This window comes from Molothrus aeneus, chromosome Z (assembly GCF_037042795.1).
Source record: "Molothrus aeneus isolate 106 chromosome Z, BPBGC_Maene_1.0, whole genome shotgun sequence".
Classification (NCBI taxonomy): Eukaryota; Metazoa; Chordata; class Aves; order Passeriformes; family Icteridae; genus Molothrus; species Molothrus aeneus.
This window is the reverse complement of record NC_089680.1, coordinates 8,527,021-8,549,798: the sequence shown is the minus strand read 5'-3', so window position 1 is coordinate 8,549,798 and position 22,778 is coordinate 8,527,021. Positions and strand designations below refer to the sequence as shown.

Sequence of the window (22,778 nt, the reverse complement as noted above, 5' to 3'; positions counted from 1 at the left end):
TCTGTGCTATTTAAAATGCACAAGGGATCCTGAAAGGTGGTTAGTCTTATCATCAGCAAACTGCCAACCCACTGAGTTAATCAGGACTGTGAAAACAAGAACTGCCGGATCTCACAGCACTGACTGGTTGACAGAGTGGTGAAAGGAAGTCTGCTGATGAGCAATTTCAGTAGCACAGGACAGCAGTGGGTTCTGAGTTATTATCCTCAGAGATCCCAGAATGGCAGCAGTTTGCTCTTTTTAAGGCATCAGCTCCCCGGCTATCAAGAGTCCCAAAATGAAAACGGAATATTAAGTGTTCATAGGAAGAGAGGCTGGAAAGCCTTTCTATGACACCATCTGAACTCCAAATGAACCTGCTCCTTCAATACTCCTCTGCAGCTTTTGTCTGTTCATTCATTATCTCAAACAGAGATAGGTGCACTTAAAACAAAGTAGATAAAGGCACAAAGTTGTCTTGTGCTAAAAAACATTGTGCAGACCAGGATTCCGCAGCCCAAAAGGTGAGGTCTGTAAAGCTGAGTGGCACGGACTGAATGCATGAGGATCAGTCATTTAACTTCTTCAACAACCTGCCTCCAGCTGGTTTCTCAAACACTGGGCTTGTTTGCTCAGAGCAATTAAGATTTCTTCAGGCAATGCACAATTAAGGTGGTGAATTCCTTTGCAAAAACATAACTGATCTGGGTGCATTTAAAGGGCAACTGGCATCCACAAAAGAGAAATCCATTGAGTGCTGTTCAAGACAAGGATACTGCCTCTGGCTCTGGAAGTTCCTGAGCGACAAGTCACTGCCACTTACAGGAATATGCAAAGAATCATCCCCATTCTGGGTGGCTGGCTAATGTGGAGAACTATAGAAGAACCACCTGAGGTCAGGCCCTGTACAGGTTGTTTTCACCCTAGTCGAAGGGAACATCCATAACAAATATAAAATCACTAGGTCACAAATATGGAGATATTACTTCATTACTGGTATTTGATAAGAGCACACAGTTAGCAAGCAGATGTGTGGCACTGCAGGGAAAGGGGAGACCCAGAAAGCTCAGGATATCTTTCAGCACGTACCAGCTCAGTGAAGCACTAGAGGGCACCTGTGCCTCGCTGAAGTACCTGAACTGCTGCTCCAGCCCGCGGGAGCGGGGAGGCACCACAGCAGCACCACTGACAGGACAACTGACAGACTGGGCTTTTCATCCGTTCTTAGAGGCTTTCAAACTTCTAGGAAGGCAGGAGAGGCTGCCCTAAATTCTTTAAGTTTTTATCTACCCGAATATTGGTCTGTCCTCAGTCAAAAATAAAATCCACCTTACTTCCTTCATCTCCACAGTAAACCAAATCACTCACATAATAAACTGAAAAGAATAGATGAAGGATCCCAGAACAAAAAGCTCCTGAAGTCATTGCATTGGTAGAGTATTTTGCAAGTTATCTTGTTATGGAAACACTTGCTGTGGAAAGAGACCTGTCAAAAAGGCTTCACCAGCACCATACTCTCACTCAATGATGTTAACATCAACATATGAGTATTGGGGTTTTCTATAACTTCATTTCTGGTACAGGCATTAACATGCTAAATCTTATTCTGCAAACAGCATGAACTGCAAACAAAATTTTAGTCATCCAACAGTGTCTCTTAAAAATAAAAAAGGAACTTCTATTTTATAGCTGCTTAGCCAAGTACACACCAGAGCTAGGGAACCAAAGCCATAGCTACAACTTATTCTAACACAAGATACGCATAAACTGAGCCATTAACAACTGCATTAGGACAAAAGCCAACACATCCAACAGTCCTCAGTTCAAATAAAGAATCATTATCTTGCTTTGTCATCTTCAAAGAAATAGTCAACTGCAAAAAAAAGTCCTTTTTGACTTGATTTCACAAAAAGAACCTACCACAGCCTGTCAAAAATGGTTTCAAGTGGTTTCACTGTCTGCTCAGTTAAAGCACAGTGTTGCCTTTCCTTTGAACATATCTGCATAAACAGAACACTTTTCAAGCACTTCCAGCTTGCAGAAGAATATTCTCCTCCTTAACACTAAACAGCATGCTTGAGAAAAGAGTTCTGTAAGCAGTATGGAAGACTTGTAAATTATCAACATTCAGTACTTACACTAATCACAGGGATCCAATACAAAGAATAAAAGCTAGTTATAAGACATTCAGGGCTACAATATTCTTTCAATTTAGATATTTACCTCATCATCTCCCAGTGAATTTATTTGTTCTAATTTTCTGGTCCAGTATCTGGCCTCTTCTTCAGGGATATCTAAGTCAAAAGAGTAAGTCACACCACCTTATTAACCAGGTAACTTTGCATTCATCACCATTACTATTAAAGATCACACACAAAAAACCCACGTGATTTCTAAGAAAAATGACTGTCTTATGTTACCACTCAGATGGAAAATAAACATTGTAAATAGCAGCACACTTCAAGGGCTTACCTGCTTTCTTGTTTAAAGCTGATTAACCAAATGCACACTTACACAAAGGTAGGAAAGAGAAAGACAAACTAGTTCACATTTATTTCACGTATTAGCTTGATGGAGAGCCATTTCACAACAGCAAGTGTATTTTAATACACTTGCTTATGTTTGGTAACACATAACACAAGAGCATCTTCTGGAGGCTTTTCATAATTTTTATAAGGCAGAACAAGGGCTGCCTTTGAATAGCATACCTTATGCACACTGATAGCACACCTCCTGGTGTAGCACAAATTAGGTACCAAAAAATAAATGATCTCTTATTTCTTTGCCAGCAATAAGCCAAATATTTTGAGGGTATAAACAGTGTTATAGGCAGTCATATTCACATGAAAGCACATTCTTACTTTTACGCTACACTGCAGCTTCATTGTGAAATGAATCACAACATTTTCACTGTCGAGAAGAGTTACCAAGCTGACAGCAAGTAGCAAGCATTATCACTTTTATTGTGGTAACTATTTTCTATTTCACACCCTGAAGTAATATACTGTCCTAATAGAACACTGACTTCTGTGACTCAAAATTTCGCCTTTCAAAGCACATGCTCAGAGATGCAGATAACCTGCTGTGAAAAGCTTAACACAAAATTATTTAGGGATGGAGTGGTGTGAAAACATTGGAAAAGGAAAAAAAAATGTGGATTTGTTTTGTTTGCGTTTTTTTCTAGCCACTCAACATCCCTGAATGTAGCAACTTCTGAAATCTGCCTATTTATGGCCTGGAACTGCACCACTGCAGAAACATCAAAGCTCACAGAGGAAGGAAATGGAGGGAGTGCTCCAGCTAAAAACACCACCAGCCCTGCAAGCTGACAGGAAGATAGTGCTATACCAGTTCAGCTGGTTTTCCCATCTCCTGTAACTCTTTACACTTTCAGGTGGCCTCAAAAAGAGCCAGTAAGTTTTATTCCCTGCAATGAGCTGTACTCCATGGACACCACCACAATGATATGCTAAGTTATGCATTGGCAAGAATGGGAGAAGCAGGACAGGGTGGCCTCCTGATGAAAAAGTCATTCTAAAAGTTACATCCACTTTCACTCCTCACAGAAAAAAAAACCAAGATTTATTGGCAGGTGAGCATCCCACTGGAACCCACAATGCTTTCAGAAAGGACCAAGAACTGCTTTCTTCTTGTAACTGAGAGAATGTTTGTTCTACATGTGGCCTCTCTCAGCCACACAAACGACCATCCTAGGAAAGCAACAAGGCCAAAAACACTGCAGGTAACAGAACACAAACCACCGTTAACAGGTACATGCCAGATTTAGTGGAATTTCAAGTTTCAGCAGTAGATATTTCCTTGGACTATGAACACATGTCCACATCTTTGTAACAGAAACACCACTGAATTTTTATGGAACTAGCCTCACCCACACAAGGTGTTAAAATACTCCACAGTTGAGAAAGTTTTATGGAAGCTTAGGATCTGACTCCAAAAAACCTGCAATAAGTAGAAAAAAAGACAACCCATTTCTCCTTGCTTGGAGAGAAACCAAAGTAATTTATTTTAACCAAAACACAGAAGCCAGCTGCTCTTTCTGATGTACAGTACATTACTTTGTTGTTAAAACCCATCAGAAAACAAGATAAGAGAAACATGAGAGACTCTTCCACAACTACAAGCGTTGTAGGAACACATACATGTTTTTGATCTTCAGGGCTATGGATCACAGCTTCACAGATTTATTAGATAGTCTGTGCAAATTAGGGCTGGCATTCAAAGCAAATCTGGACAGAACTGATCTAGAAAGAAGGCTAGAATCAGTGAAGTGAATGGCTATCAACATGCAACCTGATGAGATTTAGGAGAACAAACTCCAGCAATGACATGCAGAAATCGAAAAATTACAGCAAAGCCCATGGAATTGTCTTGGAAAGACATCATTTCTCTAAGAGGTAAAGAAAAACTCATGAAACGAGAACTAAAAGTCAGAGCTCAAACAATTCAAATCTGGAGCCTGAAATCAAGACAAAAGAGACTGAGGACGGGTGAAGCAATGACTACCATCAACACTGCAGAAATTGAGGATGTCTCAGGGTAGAGGCCTCAATGCCTTCCCAAAAACCATGATGAAGTGGCATGCCCAGATATCAAGGAGCAACACTTGTCTCTTGGATTTACTGGTCTTATCTTACAGCCCAGATGCCCATTTCATAAACAGGGCTGGAAGATTTTTACTGCTGGACTGCTGCTTCTATTGAAGCTTCTTACGCAGCTCAGAGATAAAGATCAGCTACTATCCAGATAACCGCTGCTGTAAGGACATCTTCCTGATCTCAGAGAAACACTTGTCATCAATAGTAGTATCATTAAAATTATTTTTCAGCAAACTTTAAACATGAAGCAACTGGCCGATGATCTTGAGTCAAGTTACCTGCCCAAAAGAAATCCCCATGAAATAGAATTTTTCTTTATTTTGAGGAAGCTTCTGTTGTGTTTTGCCTCAATCAGCAGTTTTGTTGAAGCTGCTTCTCTGGAATGCACAGAGTGGAAATCCCTACCACAGAGATCACAGACTGCTTGCAAGGCTCCATCCCCTGGCCAGCTCCTGCATCACTGCTCAGCTTTTGACTACAGTGGAAATTACTGCACTACCTTAACTTCTGCTTAAAAGATAAAAAGATGAACTAGTCCAGAGAGAGGCCACCTGAGGCCTCAGCCATCTCAGGACTCCACTGACATCATGCTTGATGAACACAAGGAGTAGGGCCTTATGTCAGTGAAAAAAAATTGCTGAAAAACAACAGAGAGGAGACAGACAGGTAGAGTCAGTATCTTTTGGTGCTTATTAATCTGAAAGCCACACAGAAACACTGCAAGCTTTACTATCCTTGCTCTTACTGCCATCCTCAGCTGGAAGCTGAACCCCATCTTCTCTGAGCTCCTGAATCTGCAGGGCCTGAATCTGCAGGGTCCATAAGCAGGCACAGACATGGCAATGGCTGGTGTGGGGGCTGAGCAACTCCCACAGCATCTCTTAGGACTGAAGGCTCCAAGTTGAGCTGATGTGGGATTCCTCGGCACAGGAGCAGGGGTGTGGGTGGAGGTCCCAGGTGGGGCTGCTCAGGGCAAGTGCATGCCCTAACACCTGGAATGGGCACACAGCAGTACAGTGACTTGTCAGAGTGAGAAAGGAAAAAAGAGGAGAATTTGGTGCATCCATACAGACCACTCAGTTAAACACCTCAGAAAGCAAAATATGGCAGCATTCCTGCTTAGAGATCTCTAGCTTGCCAACAACCAGGCACTTCAGCCCTAAAGCTTTTCTTCTCCTCAGGTTTTCTGGTCCTTGCTCTGAACCTTGCACATCACCTTGTTCCTTCTGAGCTTTCCCAAGGTAGCAAGTTCTGGGCTGGGGCAAAACCTAGCTTGGCAGGAGTGAGAACAAGTGCTGAAAGCAGAAATTATACCCTCTCTCCTCCTATTTTCCTGCAAGTGTTCACCTCGCTTCCTCTCTTCCAAGCCCAAATTTCTTCCCTTTTCCAATGTATAAGTTCTCACTGAAATGACTTGGCTGAGCTGAGTTTTTTTTTCCTGTTCAGTTCCCAAGACACTAAAATAACAAAGCACATTTATCTACCTCATGGTTAGATGCAGATCAGCATGCTCCCACCCTGGGAGTGTTGAGAACACTAAAAGCATCTTCACTCCAATTATGAACTAGAAACTGCTTGGCACAGAACCAAACTGTTATAGTTTGGGAGCCAAAAGCATTTTTGAGTACTGCATCATGTGAGGGATTTGCACAGTCACTGCACTTCTAAAAAGGGGGGGACAGAGTAAATTGCTATCAAGCAGAACAATTTTACACTTGGAAAGCAGCATCCTGAAAAAGTCTGTGCCAATGCACACTCACCGCATCAAAACAATAATAGCAAGATTGTCTTCTGCCTACCAGAAAATTTTCTAAATCAACCAAGGATAGCAGTATCCCTCCACTGTCTCTCTTGTTCCAAAGAGGAAACAGATATTATCAGAGGAGAAAGTGGCTCCAGCCTGTCTCAGCTAACAACCACTTATTTCCATGGCAGTTTATTGCCATTTTTAATAGACTACCGAGCACAAACCTTCTCACTCTACAGGTTAATATAATGCTCACATTTCCCATCCTCACTATTTGTTACATTTTTGTAGCAGAGGATTTGCAGCCCTTCTGTTTCCATGAGACTGTACATCAAAGAACATGGGGCTGGCAGAGAGCATCGTATGACAGCCTGGTCCCCAGGACTGCAGTCCATCACACAGAGATATGAAACACAGCAGGGCCCACAGAGCTGCCCTCCCCTGCACAGCACATGCTGGTGTCACACTAACTGACCACAAGGCAACAGCTGCATCTGGAACATGCCATGGCACACACAGGGGACACATGAGGGCCACCATCAGTGTTCTCTGTCCCATTACAAATCTGGCCATTGACAAAGTCTAACTCCTGCATGACCTCAAAAAAGCTTATTTTCTATCACCAGAAGCAGAGACTAAACTCCCACCAGCCTTTGCTAGGAGATGACTGCTTCCCAACTCCATGCCTGGTAAATACTTGAAAACAACATTGAAAAGAAAAAAAAACAACATATGAAAGAAAAAAAATTTAAAAATCTCTAAGCTGTCTTCATCACATACTACCACTATCAGCATCAACACGTTTTGCACTTAGTTTAGCTTTAGCAGCTCCCATCTCCAGAGTACCAGCAGAAGAGATACCAGGAAGAAAGAATCTTGAATGTATCAAGATTCAAGGCGGAAGCAGAAACAGCAAACTAATCTGGGATAAATATAGTGCAAACAACAAACCAGTTTCTAAATCTCTTTGCATACACCATCATATTTTACATCAAGGACTTCAGCTTTTCTAGTTTTCAAATTAATTTATTCTTTTTTACAAACCCTTAAAAACTTCTCAAGCTCCACCTAAATACAATGAAATATTTTAAATACATTGAATAACCTGGGGTACTGCATCTGTGTGCATCTAAATGAGACAGCAGCCAGAAATTATAGAAAAAGCACAGCAGCACAGCCAAACAGAAGAACACACAGTTTTTTTAAAGCTGCTATCCCAGGCAGCAGTGTTTTACCCAACTTGAAAAGCAGCACAAGCTGTACATGAGCCCACACATCACTCTGGTTCTCATGCATCTACAATAGCCCAGAGATCTTCACCTGGGAAACACAACATGACACACAATGTTCTTAAGTGTCACTCCAAACCTGTTAGTAAATCTTGCCTCTATAGCCCAGCTGGTGACTTAAGAACTTCCACAGCACATCAGTGATCCATTTACTTCCCTGTGTAGGGATAAAGCAGCAGCTCCCAACTCATATGACAAAAAAATCTTAACATGCAGGGCACTAAGAATCCATGTTACTGCCATCCAGCAAAGGGAAACTGACCTGCAAATCCATTGGGAGAGATGCAGAGGCAGTGCTGTGAGCTCCAGGCACCCCTCCAAGGGAAAGGAGACAGAGCCTAATCCATGGTGCAGAGTCCTCCTCTGTCCCAAAGGTGATGGCAGGAGACACTTAGTCATGGTGTGAGGGGAAGCACCACTGGAGTAGGGTTGATGCCACTTTCTAGAGGAGTATGACACACCCTTAGTGCCTCCTGCTTTTCAACCTGCTTCTGACCTTGCCATGGCACATCAGACTGAAAATGGAGATCAAAGCAAAAACTGCAGCACTCTTCTAGGGAAGAGCAGCCTTTGAAGAGCTAACTCATGCATCCATTTTTTCCTGGACATTATGAGACCCTGGACAGACAGATAACTTTTCACACTCTAGAACAAAAACCGTTCAACACAACAGTGCAGAATCCCTGTTATTTCAGTATTTGGCATGGTAAGCAAAGACATAAGTAATGCAAAAACACATTATTACCTGAAATACTTTGATTTTTAAAATTCAGATGTTCTAACATATCTACATGGAGTCTGTTTTCTTATGCTTGAAAAAAATACTTCAAAATGCAATGCAGTCCATAATATAAATGGCAGAAGAAAGCAAATTCTCTTTTGGGCGCTCTCAGTACAAAGGGAGACACTAGAACCTCATATTCTTTTAAAGCAAAAGAGTGACAGTTTAAAAGCAAGTGTGGCAGAATTAATTCAGATGAGAAGGCAGTGGCTACAAGCCTTGCCTTCAGCTCTGTGTACTTGTTCTGTCTGTCCACAAAGCCTCAACACTTGTACCAAATAACCAAGATTTTTGGTGAGGTAAAACAGGCTTGTTCCTCTTCTTGCATTAAAAGTAACTTCAGCAATAAACCTCCCACAAACAGCAGCAGTGGAACACCAGGATATTTCCCTGGGGAAGAGGGATGGCTCCTGACCAGCATCAGACAGCTGTCAGGACAGCTGAGGTGTCAGGTACATCTTCCCCTTTGCACACTGAACTGTATTTAAAGAGCAGTGCCATTGTTCCCACAGAACACTGTGCTCTCCCAGAAGTACAACCATCCAGGGGACTTGTGCACACTCACAACAGAGCATTCACAGCACAAAACTCAATTTGGATTGATTCTTCACCTGCAGGGCCAAGCCTGCATCATCCCCTGGCACCAGGAAGCAGAGTATGAGACCCACGGTTGTCCTAAGTTCTTCCCACAACAATCCTGACAGGTGCTGACCAAATGCCAGTGCCTGCACAAATGCTCTACCCCTGCTTAGAGCAGGATACAAATTGCTCACACTGACTTGGACATTGCAGCAAAAAGGATGCAACAGGCAGAGGGAGAGGGATGAGCCTTGCAATGACAGAACACTTTGAAACACTTCAATGCCCAGTGCATGAAAAAAAAAATAGCACAAACCCCAAAAACATCATCTCAGTTCTTGATCCCAAGCATCAGCCAAGAGCTAGAAAGAGAAGTTATACAAGCCTAGGATGCATTCTGGCTAAGGCCTTACTTTTAGGGTTTATTTGGTTTGGGGGCTGTTTTTGTTTGCTTAAGTAAAATAAAATTTTAAAATTACACACAACTTTACTTGAGATCAGTTTGTTCCAATTAGCTGCTTTTGCGTATTTTGCATTTTTCAACCATAAATAATTGCCAGAAAGGCAGTTCTTACCACATTAAGTTATTTATATACTCTGCTAATGATAATGTTCAGGAGCACTAAGCATTAATGTTTCACTAACTGAACTGCACATGTCTAAGAGGGCTATGTGCACTCACCACAGAATAGCTCTAACAACACACTTGACCTCCTCTAGAGCCAAATCTGTCTAGATTCAAAGAAGCAAATGCTCTTGCTCAGGAAGAAAATGTGTGACTACACAATCCTGAAACACTATTAGAAGAAAAAACTGCTGCTAGTCTAAATATTCCAGCAACCAGGGACTTTCAAATAGTTCATACTTATTCAGATCTTGTTAGAAAGAAGCCAAACAAAAAATTAATACCAGCTACATGACCTCCACTGAACTATACTGACTGAACTGAGAATGAACACAAAACACAACTTAATTATAAAGCTTCAGTTGTTCTCACTTTCTCTCCACTGTCAGCACCCTCGGTAAGTTATGGAAATGCACTCACCAAAAGGTAATTCAAATCTTGTGTCCAGCAAAATTTTATGAGGAGTTGGGTTTTTGGTTCCACAGATTTCATCATGTTTCATTACAACTTCTGCCTCCAGCGTAGACCACTCCCCAGGACCTTCCTGTGAATCAAAGGCCTTAAGTGAACAAACATTCAAGTCTGAAGAACTTTATGCACCAACTCTCACACATTTGCTAATACAGTCCAAAAAGAGCTTAACAGCATTTTCAACCCTATTTTAACATCAAATTACATCCATTCAGCATGCACTGGCTTTTTCTTCCAAACTGAATTTCTTCCAAATCTCAGAGGCACCTACCAGAGCAAGCAGCAAAGAGAAGTGCTGCCTTCTCAGTGGAACTGCAAAGGCAGACCCTCAAAGGCAGGACTGAGGAGCATCTGGACAGCAAGTGGGATTGAGCACCAGCCAGATCTCATGCCCACACTGCAGAGCATCCCCACTCTTTTCCTTTTATGGAAAATACAATCTATCTCTCCCTGCTCAAATCCAATAATCTTCTAAGTAAATACTCTAAAATTTGAGTTAAAAATGCTTAGCTGCAACAACTGCCAAACTCAGTAGTTAGGACAGTTATAGACATTGACACATCCAACTTCCCATTTTTGTCCACATATATTAGCATAAGGTTCACCTAACACTACAACCAGAAGCCCTAAGAAGATACTGCATATGTGCTCTGGGCCTACCTTGTCAGCTGGACAAAACAGAGGTCTTTAGCACTAAGTCATAGGAATCTGACCATCAAACTAAGCAGTCAGTTCTTAAGACTTCAGACACTTAGGTCTGTGTTCCTTAACAGATCAGGCCCGAGTTCTTGAGTCCACACAAGTGAAATGAAACCAAAGAGCCCTATGTGAGGGCTCTCAGTTGTGATCTCACTACAAAATCAAAACTAATGTGATGAGACAGCCCTCTCTGCTCACTCAGCCTTCCTGACTTTGTAAGCAGAAGTTTTGCTGAGGAGCTCAGTCTGGGCTGCACCAGGCCAGATTTGTAATGCATTAATTATCAACACTGGAGCAAATACAGGTTCTCTGTCAGCTTAACCTCATCAGATTGGTGAATGGCCTTCAGAGCAATCCACACGGTCCCAACCAGGGTGTCCCATATCAGTCCTTTGTTCCATACTTCCACAATTAGGCCCAGGTCCAGTCGACTGATCTCACTGTAAGAAAAGTAAAGGCAGCACAGATGAGAAAAAAGCAGAATACAATCTAATTTTGTTTCATGTTCTGCATTACCACCATGATTATACCAGTGAACTATTTCCACAGAGCCGTGTCAAGTTACAGAGAGCTCCTGGAAGTGTGTGGTTGAGGCAGGTTATACTCACAGGGAACACCAGTTTCTAGTAACTCAAAGTTTAATACTAATTACACAAAGAGTGCAAACTAAAACTCTGAACTATGTCATGCATGAACTGCCAGTAGGGAACTCATCACTGCAGCTATGTACACAGGAGAAGGAAGTGTACCTTGGACCAAAACCTAGAGGTGAGCTGTTCTTTGTCATGAGGCACCCCATTTCTAACAAAGTGAGTGTCTCCCTTAGCAGCACAGCAACACAGGTGCACTCTGGCAGGTGCAAACATGCCAATACTTAACCTGTGAGTGGAGGTACTCCTAGCCAAAAGTAACAGTCCCATATCCAGCACAGCTGCATCAGCAACACTACCTATTTCTCAGGGTTATGTGTCACCACTTCTGCTCCAGCACCAGCTACTTCCACACAGCCACTGAGTGACAGGTTCTTGGAAATACTGATCTGAAAGTTTTCACAAACAACTTTCCTTTCATTAACAAAAGGATGCATCTCAAATTTGCTTCTTCTCAATGTTTTATAGCTTTTATGCCTTGCTTCTGCATACTGGTTTGTAACATGCCTACTTCAGAACAGCCTAACACATACATGACAGACACTGGTAAAAACAACAAAGTAGAGAATAATCCTGAGCTGTCTGTTGACATCACAGCTGTCTCACATTTATCATGAAGAAAGGCTATAACCCATAATTTTTAGAGCTCAGGGCTTCCCTTTATTGCAACTGTTAATCTCCAAAAGTAGGCATCTTGGACATTCAGTGCTGCTACCCTCTGCCCAAACATACTTATGTTACAGCTATCAAGTAAATTTAAAAGCATGTTACTGTGTTATTTCTATAGACTGCCATCACGGCAAAATAAGAAAGAGCTGCTGCTCTTCTTATCCAAGCATCCACTTGAACTTTGTCTGCTTCTTACAGCTGAAAGAGAACATCATATCTATAAGGTTCAAGACAAACCCTACAGTTACAGTAAAGCATATAAATGTCTATTTTAAATCTAAGTGCATCTGTTCTTGTTTGAGACACAGGAATTGAGGTTAGATGTGTCCAGTGCTTGAGTGGCTCAGTCTGCAACAGTTCAAAATCAAGCTGTTGCACAGCCTTCTAAGAGTTTAGCGCTAGCATCTTGTAATTGAGTCTCCATCTCTGATCTGATAGGGTTACTCAGTATGGCAAACAGCTGTACCAGCACTGCTCTGCCCTCATCCTGCTTGACATACATCAGATTGCAGGCTGATGATGACTGGCTGACTACTGGCTGGAACAGTGTCAGTCCAGAAAGGGAAGGGAAGGAAGTAATACTCTATTCTCAGACACAGTGTAAAACCATGTACTTTGCTTCAACATACACTGTCAGAGCAGGACACTGGTCATGATACACCCAAAGGGCTCCTCTACAGATCTCCAAAGGACAGGTCACCAGGTAAGAAAAATAAATAAAAAGAATTTCTGTACAGTGACTTTGATTGCCTTTGCGTCTCCCTTTCTCCATCTTCTGGTTAGATGCAGAACAGCTTGTAAGAACAAAAGCTGAGACTGAAATTTGGTGTCCGTCCCTTTCCACACACACATAGGATTTATATAAAGGCATTTCTCACAACTTCAACAGCAATTTAATCACCGTGTTCTAAGCATCAGTGGGCACTTTCACTCGAGGTGTTTCCTGCAAATATGCAGCAAATACACAGTTGTTTTAAAGCTCCTTCAAAATTCGAAGATGTCCCCAGGGAATACACTGAAGTGCTTAACTGGTCTGATACATAGCCAAATCTCAAACAACCCCCGAGACCCAAATTCTGCAGTGCTTTGTCTAACAAGGAGTTTGGCAGCAAAACCAACAAACACAGGCAGGAAGCATTTTTTTTGCTTATGGTCTGTTCTTCTACTGTGCCTCGTGAAAAAGGTAAACACAGCACAGACAGTAAAAACAGCCTTCCCTTAGGGAAAACTGCTGTGCTCAAAATCCTTTTACAACTCCAGAAAGAAAAAGAGCAACTAGAGAACAGCAGTATTGGAATACCAGCACTGTTTCCCCTAGGACAACTTAATGTACACAGGATCATGCAAAACACATTCATTCCCACATGTCATATTTCTGTTATAAGGAGACACCAGAACTACTGTAGAGTTGCCTGGCTAAAGCAGGGACAATAATGGCAAGGTAGTTCAGCTAATATTCTGCTTCCATATTCCCTAGCAACTAATTATGGAGCGTCTCAGTGACTTTACAGCATGCTAGCTCAGCTCTCAGCTGATACCAGAGCGCAGCTCCAGGAGCTGCTTGAGGGGAAGGAGGAGAAGCAACCACAGGAGCCTTCAACCAACACATTCAAGTGCTTTCTTAAATCACCACTGAGAAGCCTCCTTTGTAGCTGGCTGGGTTTAAAGCTAGCTCCTACCTACAGGATGAGCACAAATCACAGGCAGAAAGAGTTAGTAGTTTGAGTATGGGCATGTGACTTGAATGGTAGGTTCAACTCCTTGTCCCAGCCTTACCCAGTCCTGAAATGTTTTACATCAGTGACAGCCAAGGTCTCTGTCTGACCAGGAGCTGCAGAGCTGAGCAGATGCTGGTGCTCAGGAGCGTGTACATTTCACCAGATGACAAAGGACAGGCTCCAGACTCTCTGTGCAGGAGCACACACCTCTTGAGCTGCTCCAAAAGCAGAGTACTACCAAACAAGGGAGGTGGGAGCACAGCTATGATGAAAATACTGTACTGACCCAGGTGGCCTCCTTAACCTGAGGCAACAACCTCCCACTTTCAGCTGAGGAGAAACAAACTGCTGCTGGATTAGGAAATATATTCACAAAGATGTCTCTTTGTAAGTAAGATGTCTCTTACTGCAGATACTATGTAAATACCTCAAACACACTGAGAAACAGTAGCACTAGTTTTGACCCCACAAGATGAATACTACATCATTTCCCGCCCCCCCCCACCCCCACCTTTAGTAAATTTAGTTCAATTTGCCTTACAAAGCTATAGAAACAGAAGCAGATAATCAATAAATCATTCATTCACCAGAAAAAAACCCCCACCATTCTAAAAGACACTGGGAAATCCTTGACTATATGTCACGTCTGTGAGAACCAAGGCAAATCAGAAGTGCCAACTGCACCAGAAGCCCCAGGAAAGCTGGAAAGAACTGGTTCTGCTGCTCACGGAGCAGTTCCCAACTGAGGTAACCAGGATCACCTCGTAGAGGCCCTGAGTGCACTAACAACAGCCTTTAATTGCCCTGATCAGCCTCTCCAGCTCTCTTCCCATGCCCAGGAGCTCCACTTAAGCTCAGCTATGGGCTTGGCTTAGTCCTTGGATAAGCTATGTTGTAGGTGTGTGTGTGTCTCAGCTTACAGGCACAGCTGTGCACATACTGGCCAAGGACAACATCAATCCAGACCCAACCCACACAGTAATTTCCCAGTTCAACCTCAGACTCAGCCTCTCACTAGAGACCTGACTGGCAATTCCATGGCACCAGCCGAGACAATCTCCCAACACACATCCTCCACCACAGCCCAATGCATACAACAGGAAAGAAAATTATTTAGGTTGCCACCAGGCTTGTGCGTTTTACCTACCCAAACATTCCGGTTCCTACACACACTAGCAGCTCTGTATGAACACTAGGGCCACAGAAGGACTCAATCACGAGCATCTCCATAGCACCATGCTGTGCACCACCATACTTACAACATAAAATCCTGCTCCCAGCAGGGCTGGTCACCTCGCACGGCCACCGTTGTGCTCTTCACATTTTGCACTTTCAAGGTCACATACGTATTGAATTTATCTGGGGAATGAGACACAAAATGTTACCTCCATCATCATACTCTTTCATCACATCACCTGCAACACTGCAATGTTTGCAGCTCATACAGTGCATCCAGGGAGGCCTCAGATGAAAAGCCCATATGGGAAGATATCACTGGGTTTGAGATGCCAAATGTTCAAGATGTTTTCCACACGCATCAAATTTTCAATCACAGCCTTTTTAGAAATTCAAGCACAAATGAACAAAAAACCCCGAGTATTCACTTGCAGTAAGACAGGGACAAAGAGTGTAAAATCCTAAAGATCACAGACTCTTAGTATGATACTGCTCCTGAAATGCAGACAAAAGGAAGAAGAGACAGTCCAAAGGCACAGGACCCATCACAAATACCAAACTGTGAAAAACAAACTTGCAAAACATACAAGCAAGAGATTGGGTTGGTCATATCATCTCTTCCCTCCTGACACATACAAGCAAGAAATTGGGTTGGTCATGTCATCTCTTCCCTCCTGACCCAACTGCTCTCCTAGTCCCAATTCAGTTTTCCACCCATGAGTCTAAAAGAACTTTATAGACCAGTCAGGGGCAGAAGAAAAATACAGATTTATTGTAAGTGTGCTGAAACAGACCTGACCGAGGAAAACCACATCACACTCACATCTAGACAAGACAGTCTCTGTTTAGATGTTTTGCTTTTAATTTTAAATCTGAAGGAAAACCCTGGAAGAACTTTTTTCCTAATTTCTGCTCTTTGCTAATAAAACTAAAAGCAGCAAAGCACAGACACATTCAAAGTTTGAATATCAGCATGCAAGAAGGAACAAACTCCCTTTTAAGGGGAGTCATCACCTCAGGCCTATCTATCAGTTTCAAACAGCCTGCAACAAGACATGCTAAATACCCAGAAAACACTGTACATATTTTAATACTTCAATGTTCTGCTACATCTATTCACTGTGTTTGATCTCAAGCCAATTTTGTCAATACTGTCAAAATTTCACATAGAAAACAAAGGTGTAACAACCAAAGTGGCTTTACAAAAGGGAAATCATAGCTGACAAATCTGATGACCTTCTAGGGCTATGGCGCTGTTGGATGGTGCTGAGTAACTGACACTGTCTGCCTGGACTTGAGCAAAGCACAACATCCTTGTCTTTAATTCAGAGAGCCATGGATTTGATGGATGGAGCACTCTGTGGATAAAGAACTGGCTGGCTGGCCACACCCAAAGACTTGTGGTCTTTGATTCATCGTCTACTTGGCTACCAGTGACAAGTGGTGTCCCTCAGGGGTCAGAACTGGGGCTGACACTGCTCATAATCTTTGTCAGTGACAGAACAGTGGGATCAGGGACACCTTCAGCAAGTTCACTGATGACACCAAGCTGCCTGGTGCGATCATGCTCTGGAGGGAAGGGATGCCATTCAGAGGGACCTGGACAGGCTGGAGAGGTGGGACTGTGCAAACCTCATGAGGCTGGCTGATGAGTAACTCAGCATAAGCCAGCAGTGTGTGCTCACAGCCCAGAAAGCCAAATGTATCCTGGGATGCAACCAAAGGAGTGTGAGCAGCAGGTCAAGGAAGACAATTCATCCCCTCTACTCTTGTGACATCCCCCCTGGATTACTGCATACAGTTTTGGCATCTCCATCATAAGAAGGACATGCAAGTGTTGGAGCAAGTGCAGAGGAGGAAACAAAGTTGGTAAGAAGAGTGGAGCACCTCCCCTATGAAGACAGGCTCAGGAAATCAGGGCTGTCCAGACTGGCACAGAGAAGATTGTGTAGAGATCTCACAGCAATCTTCCAATATCTGAAGGGGCCTACAGGGAATCCAGAAAGTGACTCTTCATCAGGGAACAGAGTGATAGGACAGGGAATAAAAGGTACAAATTGAAAGAGGGGAAATTTAGTCGATATTAGCAAGAAATTCTTTACTGTCAAGGTGTTGAGACACTGGCTCAGGTTGCCCAAGGAAGCTGTGGATGCCCAATCCTGATAGTGTTTGAGGCCAGGCAGGATAAGGCACTGGTCTAGTGGAAGGTGTTCCTGCCCATGGCATAGAAATAGATGATTCTTTAGGTCCCTTCCAAATCCTCAACATTCTATGACTGAATAGTTGTGTCATTTTTAAGCATCATTGCTGTGGGTTACTATAGTACACCTCAGCATCTAGCTTCCAATGAAGGAAGAAACAGAAATTATATGATTCAGAAGCTCAGGAAGGAGTCAGAGTCACTGAATTGCGATTCCTACATATCCAGTTATTCATTACTACATTATCCCTCCCTGCCTATTTTACTCCTGCATCCTCCTGGGACGCTGAGCTTGTCATTGAAACTACACACCTTGGCTGAGTTAAACCTAGTCTAGAGGACAAATCTTTTGCATTTGTGAGCAGGTCTCTTGATCAGGGAAAAGATAAAGTAGACACTGTCTCCCTTCCAGTCTGGGCACTCAGTTTTCCTTCCCTGGAAATTAAAGGCTGGTGCACAGACAGACCTTGATCTGCCATGGAATATGGATGAATCCTGAAAAGTTTTCTGCCATATTCTGAGGATGGCTATATCCAAAGAATTAAGTTGAACAATTAAGTTATGAATACAGGTTGGCAACTGTTTCAGATCTAAACACCTGAATAGGTGTTATGCCAGAAGTTTTGATTCATAGGAATTTTATAAAAGTGCTTATTCCTTTGTAAACTGTACATCAAATTTCAATTGATAAATCTATTTGCTTGCTAAGGGATTCCTTGCTGGCTTCTGAACCACAGTGAAAAGAAATTGCCCAGATTCTGGGCAATTCTGGGTGTGACTAGCTGTTGCAGACACAAAACCAGCAGATGGGATTTTAATTCCAAGCACAGCCATTACTGACTGCCACATTCAGATTCACTTCTGCAGTTCCATCCAGCAAACCCAGTCAGGACTGAGAAGGCACTAAATCCACAGACACACACACACCAGTTCTGCTTAGTGGACATTTTCAGACCCTGTTTTGAAGAGGGAAAGAGGCAGGATGAGATGAAAGGGCCAGGTGGGTGGGGAAGGGTGACCGTTAAAGAGCACATTTCCTCATTCATCACCTGCTCAGGCCAGGTTGAACAGATAGAGGTTTCTTACCACTGTGACACCAGGTCACAGCCTCAAGTTTTCTACTAACTCAAACTGCCTGGATTTTCAAGGTAGATTAGGTCACTTCTAAGGAGAACATGAAGGAGCTGAGATGAGGTGGAGGAAAACTGGAGGGAGCAGCAAAAACAGCAGGCAGAGAGCCAGGGTCCCCATTGCTGCAAACAAGCAGAAGAGCAGGACTTACCTGGTGGTCCATGTAGTTTAGCTTTTTTTACTGTAAAGAGAAAAAAGGAAAAGAACAAAATAAGAGATTGTCAGTGATTTTGTCCTGCTACGGTTTCCTTTGAGTTAAAGCATCCCAGTGCATTATATTAACTAGACAACATCCCCTGCACAGTCCTGGTAGCTGGAAATTCACACTCAGTTAAACAGATCTGGAGACAAAAACTCCGTTGTACCCCATGGCAGGTCTCTAAAGTGAGGCATTTAAAAAAACAATCCCAGGCTTAATGTTTGGAAAGCAATGTGATATGTCTAATGCAAAGCAATCTCAACATCACTCCTTTGCAACCAGAAGTTACTGCTGCTTAGCAAGATGTCATTTCATACTTCCTCGCTTACAAAGTTACTTACAAACACTCTAGAAGAAATAAACAATTCTTTATAAACAAGGAAATTCTCCAAACACTGTATAGCAGAGCACAAATTGAAAATAATCAAGCCTGAATAGCAGCTCTGTAAGTAGCTCTATACTATGACATAGTCAATTGAATTAAATAAGCCAAACAAAAAGCAGTGTAAACGCAAATATCATTTTTACAAGCTCTACTCTGCTAATTTAATTCCAGGACAGTATTTATATATAAAAGTAGAATTGTTAAAACATAAAACAGTATTGGCTCTTATCTCACCAGATGGAGAAGGTCCATGTCTATCTAGGGGAGATTTTGTTTACATTTCCTTTTTGCAAGCTCATATCCTCACTAGAGCTATAAGTGCAAGCACTAAGAAAAGACACCTCTAGGCTCCAGCTAGCTGTCCCAGAGGAAAACTAACCCTAAGAAGAAAACACACTTAACAAGCTAGGAAGCAAGATATACCAAAGAACAAAAATATTTAAAAGCTGATGCAGTAAAATTTCCTCCAGAAAACAGAGCTACCAATACTGATTAGAGGCTCACAGTGTGCAATTTTCAATAATAAAGTTCTACAGTCCAGGCAGAAGCCTGCATGAAGGAACTTTAGGAACTGTTACTGTTAAAAGGGCTGGAGCTTTCACCTAGACTGACAAGGCCACAAGCCCTTAGGTCCAAAATAAATGGGTTCATTTTCTTCCAGATTCAGGGCCTGAAGCACTCCTGATGCTGAATGTAATGGTGCAAGCAAAACATACAATAGTGTGGGTCAGTGTTCTTGACTGAAGATACAAATGCCTTTAAATCTCCAAATAAGTCTGTTTAAACACTGAGAAATACGCAGGACAATCTACCCACTTTCTAGGTTCCTTTGCATACCACACAAAAGCAGACATTTAATGAAATACTGCCCTGGAGTGGGCAGGCACCAGCTAATCTCTGAACCTCCCTGCTCCCCTCCTTTGGAAGAGGCAGGAGACAAAGAAACGAGCGCATGTGCCTGGGGAAAAAAGGCAAAACCAGGCAGTGGACACACAGGAAGGTTCTGCTGGCCTCTCCCTGTTTGTGACAAGCTCCACTACTGTTAGCAGGGAAGCAGAGGCAACGCCAGTGTAGAAATTTCGTATTATTTGCTAAAAAAGCAGCTGGAGAGGGTCATGGCTCCTAAACAGAGAGAAGAGACACAGCCTCTGCAGCAGCAATATGCAAACTAAGAGACAGATGCCATTTGCACATTGTGGTCACAGCCCCTAAATATTCAGAGGTTCCTTTGATGAAAAGCAGCAAACCCTGCACTGCCTCAGCAGCTGAGAGGGGTTGCCTGTTTAGGGCTTCAGCAAGAGCTGTTCCACGATATCCCAGGGAAGCAGCCAGACTAAACAAAGATCATAGACCTGCTACAGACCCACATGTCAAAAACTGAATCCTTAGTAACACCCAGGAATGAACACCATCCCTTCTAGACAAAGTGCATGTAATGAATTACACTTTTAGCTGCAAAAATAGAACTTATAACTAAGAGCTGAATCACAAACCTGGGAGTCTCATCTCATCAGTAATTCTTTTGCTCTATCTGAAGCCTGCACAGCATATCCAAAGATAAAGTATATCAAAAAAAGTTCCCATGAAAAATTACTTGGGTGTGTTTTTATTTTGTTAGCCCTACAGGAAAGCACTTCCTAGGGGTGTGCAGAAAGCTTTGCAAAATTGCAGCTCCCAGTGCATCTCCCAGGACTGGCTGGGAGACTGCAGGATTCCCCATATAAGAGTTTGAATTTCTGGGAGTTTGGAGCTGGAATGGGCTGCTAGGCATTGCTAAGGCCCAGCCTGTTTGTCAGCCCAGGGAACTTGCAGGTCAGATGCACTGCACCGAACACCATGCCACGAACAATGTCAGCTTTCCAAAGGAACTCTACTAAGAAAACTTTTGTACCCACACCTGCTCCTTCTCTCTGGTTAGAGCTTCTCTATGCCAAGGTCTCGGGAAGGACTCAAAGTTGAGTCCTGAAACTCTACATTAATTACTGATGCATTAGTTACTCAGCGTAACAGCAAAGGCTGAAAAGTCAGTGCTACGTGATGCAGCATTAAAGTACTTTGAAATCAAGCCATGTGTAACAGTACATTTTTATAATATAAAATATCATTTTTATAATATAAAACTTGTACCACAAAATGAAATTATTCTCTAGAGAACCCAGCAACACCGAGTTTTACGGGTACATTTGCTCCTGCACTGCCACAAAGCAAAAACCTAAACATAAAGTAAGTTAATGGTCAAGAGTCAGGTATTTCCTGACTCGCTCCCAGTAATCCCACAGTACTCCCACTCTCGGGCGAAGGAGCATTGCTAAACCAGCTGGAGATGTCAAATTCTGTTCAGTTTCAAATGGCTTCTCTCAGCAAACTGGGGGGCACACGAAGTGCATCACATTCAGACACAAACATCAAACTGTCCCAATCCTATGCCACTGCACAGGATGACCAGGATACCAGGGAGGGAATGAAAATGATAGAAAATTAGAAAGGAAGGCAGGACCTAGTGCTTTGCACTGCCATGTGCAAGCACTTCATGAAAGAGATGCACAGAGAGGCACCTGCTCTTTCTGCACACCAAGATTCATTTAATCTCCAAAAAAGACTTGAGCATATCAGAGATACAGCTATTCCATGGAGTTACTAGAAAGCAGACAAAACTTGATGTAAACATTAAATTCATCCAGAGATTTTTTCCTCCCTCTAAGCATCTCTCACCATTTTGGTACTACTCTAATAGACATAAAATAGAAATCAACTTGAAGTCTTGCCAGCAACTTACAAGAAAAAACCTACCATAAAAAAATTAAAAAAAAAAAATATTTAAAGAAGCCATAGAAAGATTCCAGATGCTCTACAGCCATCACTTACAAAGGACTGGAGGGTCAGACAAACTCCTAAAGGCTAGGAAAGGAAAACACACGCCAGAAATTTCAAAAAAAAAACATCCAGAATCACTGTGGGAGGACAAAAAAACAATAGCAGAGCATACATCAGAGTATTCTTAAACTCAGTTCAAAGGAGAAAGCCTTGTTATCCACATATTTTTCAGTCTGTCTGAATGGGGGCTTTTTTCTGAGCAGGTGCTACATACACCAGTGAGATAATTAAAATTAGGCATACCAAATTACTGCAAGGCTCAGAAAACACTCTACTCAAACCTCCTAAGCAAGCACACGGTCATATTCAGTTACAGGGAACCCAAGTGTTCTGAACACCTGCACATCCCAGATCACCTTTAACACTTGCTTGTAAAGGAGAGGAATGCAACACAGGGAGTGCCTGAGCAGATGGCCAAAAGATTACATTCTAACTAAATCCAGCACATGACTTACCACCCGGTCACTCCCCACACTAGAACAAAACCTACATCCCTTCACAGGGGACAATAAAGTGCCATGGAGGGGCTGTGGGAGAAATTAGAAGAATGGAAGGGCGCAGTTTTAATTACCACTTTTAAAAAGCAATGCAATGCTGAAAGCAGAGCATTCAAAATGCATTTTCCTGATCAGCTACTTGATAAATAGCTTCCTCCTCTCTGTGAAACACAAATGCAGCATTAATGTGTTTTTGAGAGCACTCTAACTTCCACAGTAACTTTCCCCAGCTGAACAGCAGAATCGATACATATTTCCATTTCACTCTGCTTCTTCCACCTTTTCCAGGTGCTCAGACTTCAGCGTTCAGTGACACGCAGCACTAGGTGCAAAGGTTGCTTAAACAACATAAATAAGAGACCACAGCAACACTACCCAAGACTAAGTCAACACACCAAATTCACACCCATGCGCCCTCCAGCAGGCATGCTGAAGGGTGGGGAACCCTTCTGTGAGGGATGGAATGGTTAGGCAGCTCCTTAACTTTCTATAA

The 22,778-nt window shown here is 42.6% G+C and overlaps 1 protein-coding gene across 1 annotated transcript in view; it reads right to left on the bottom strand.

Annotated features, from left to right (window-relative positions):
• Nucleotides 1–22,778, bottom strand: part of UNC13B (unc-13 homolog B) — a 207,235-nt gene that overhangs the window by 163,002 nt on the left and 21,455 nt on the right. The window contains exons 2-6 of the mRNA XM_066568646.1: nt 18,482–18,511; nt 15,083–15,182; nt 11,109–11,226; nt 10,037–10,160; nt 2,203–2,273 (exon numbers count right to left, since the gene is read on the bottom strand). Of these exons, the coding sequence (XP_066424743.1) occupies nt 2,203–2,273; nt 10,037–10,160; nt 11,109–11,226; nt 15,083–15,182; nt 18,482–18,511 (443 nt within the window). The remainder of the gene's footprint in view (nt 1–2,202; nt 2,274–10,036; nt 10,161–11,108; nt 11,227–15,082; nt 15,183–18,481; nt 18,512–22,778) is intronic.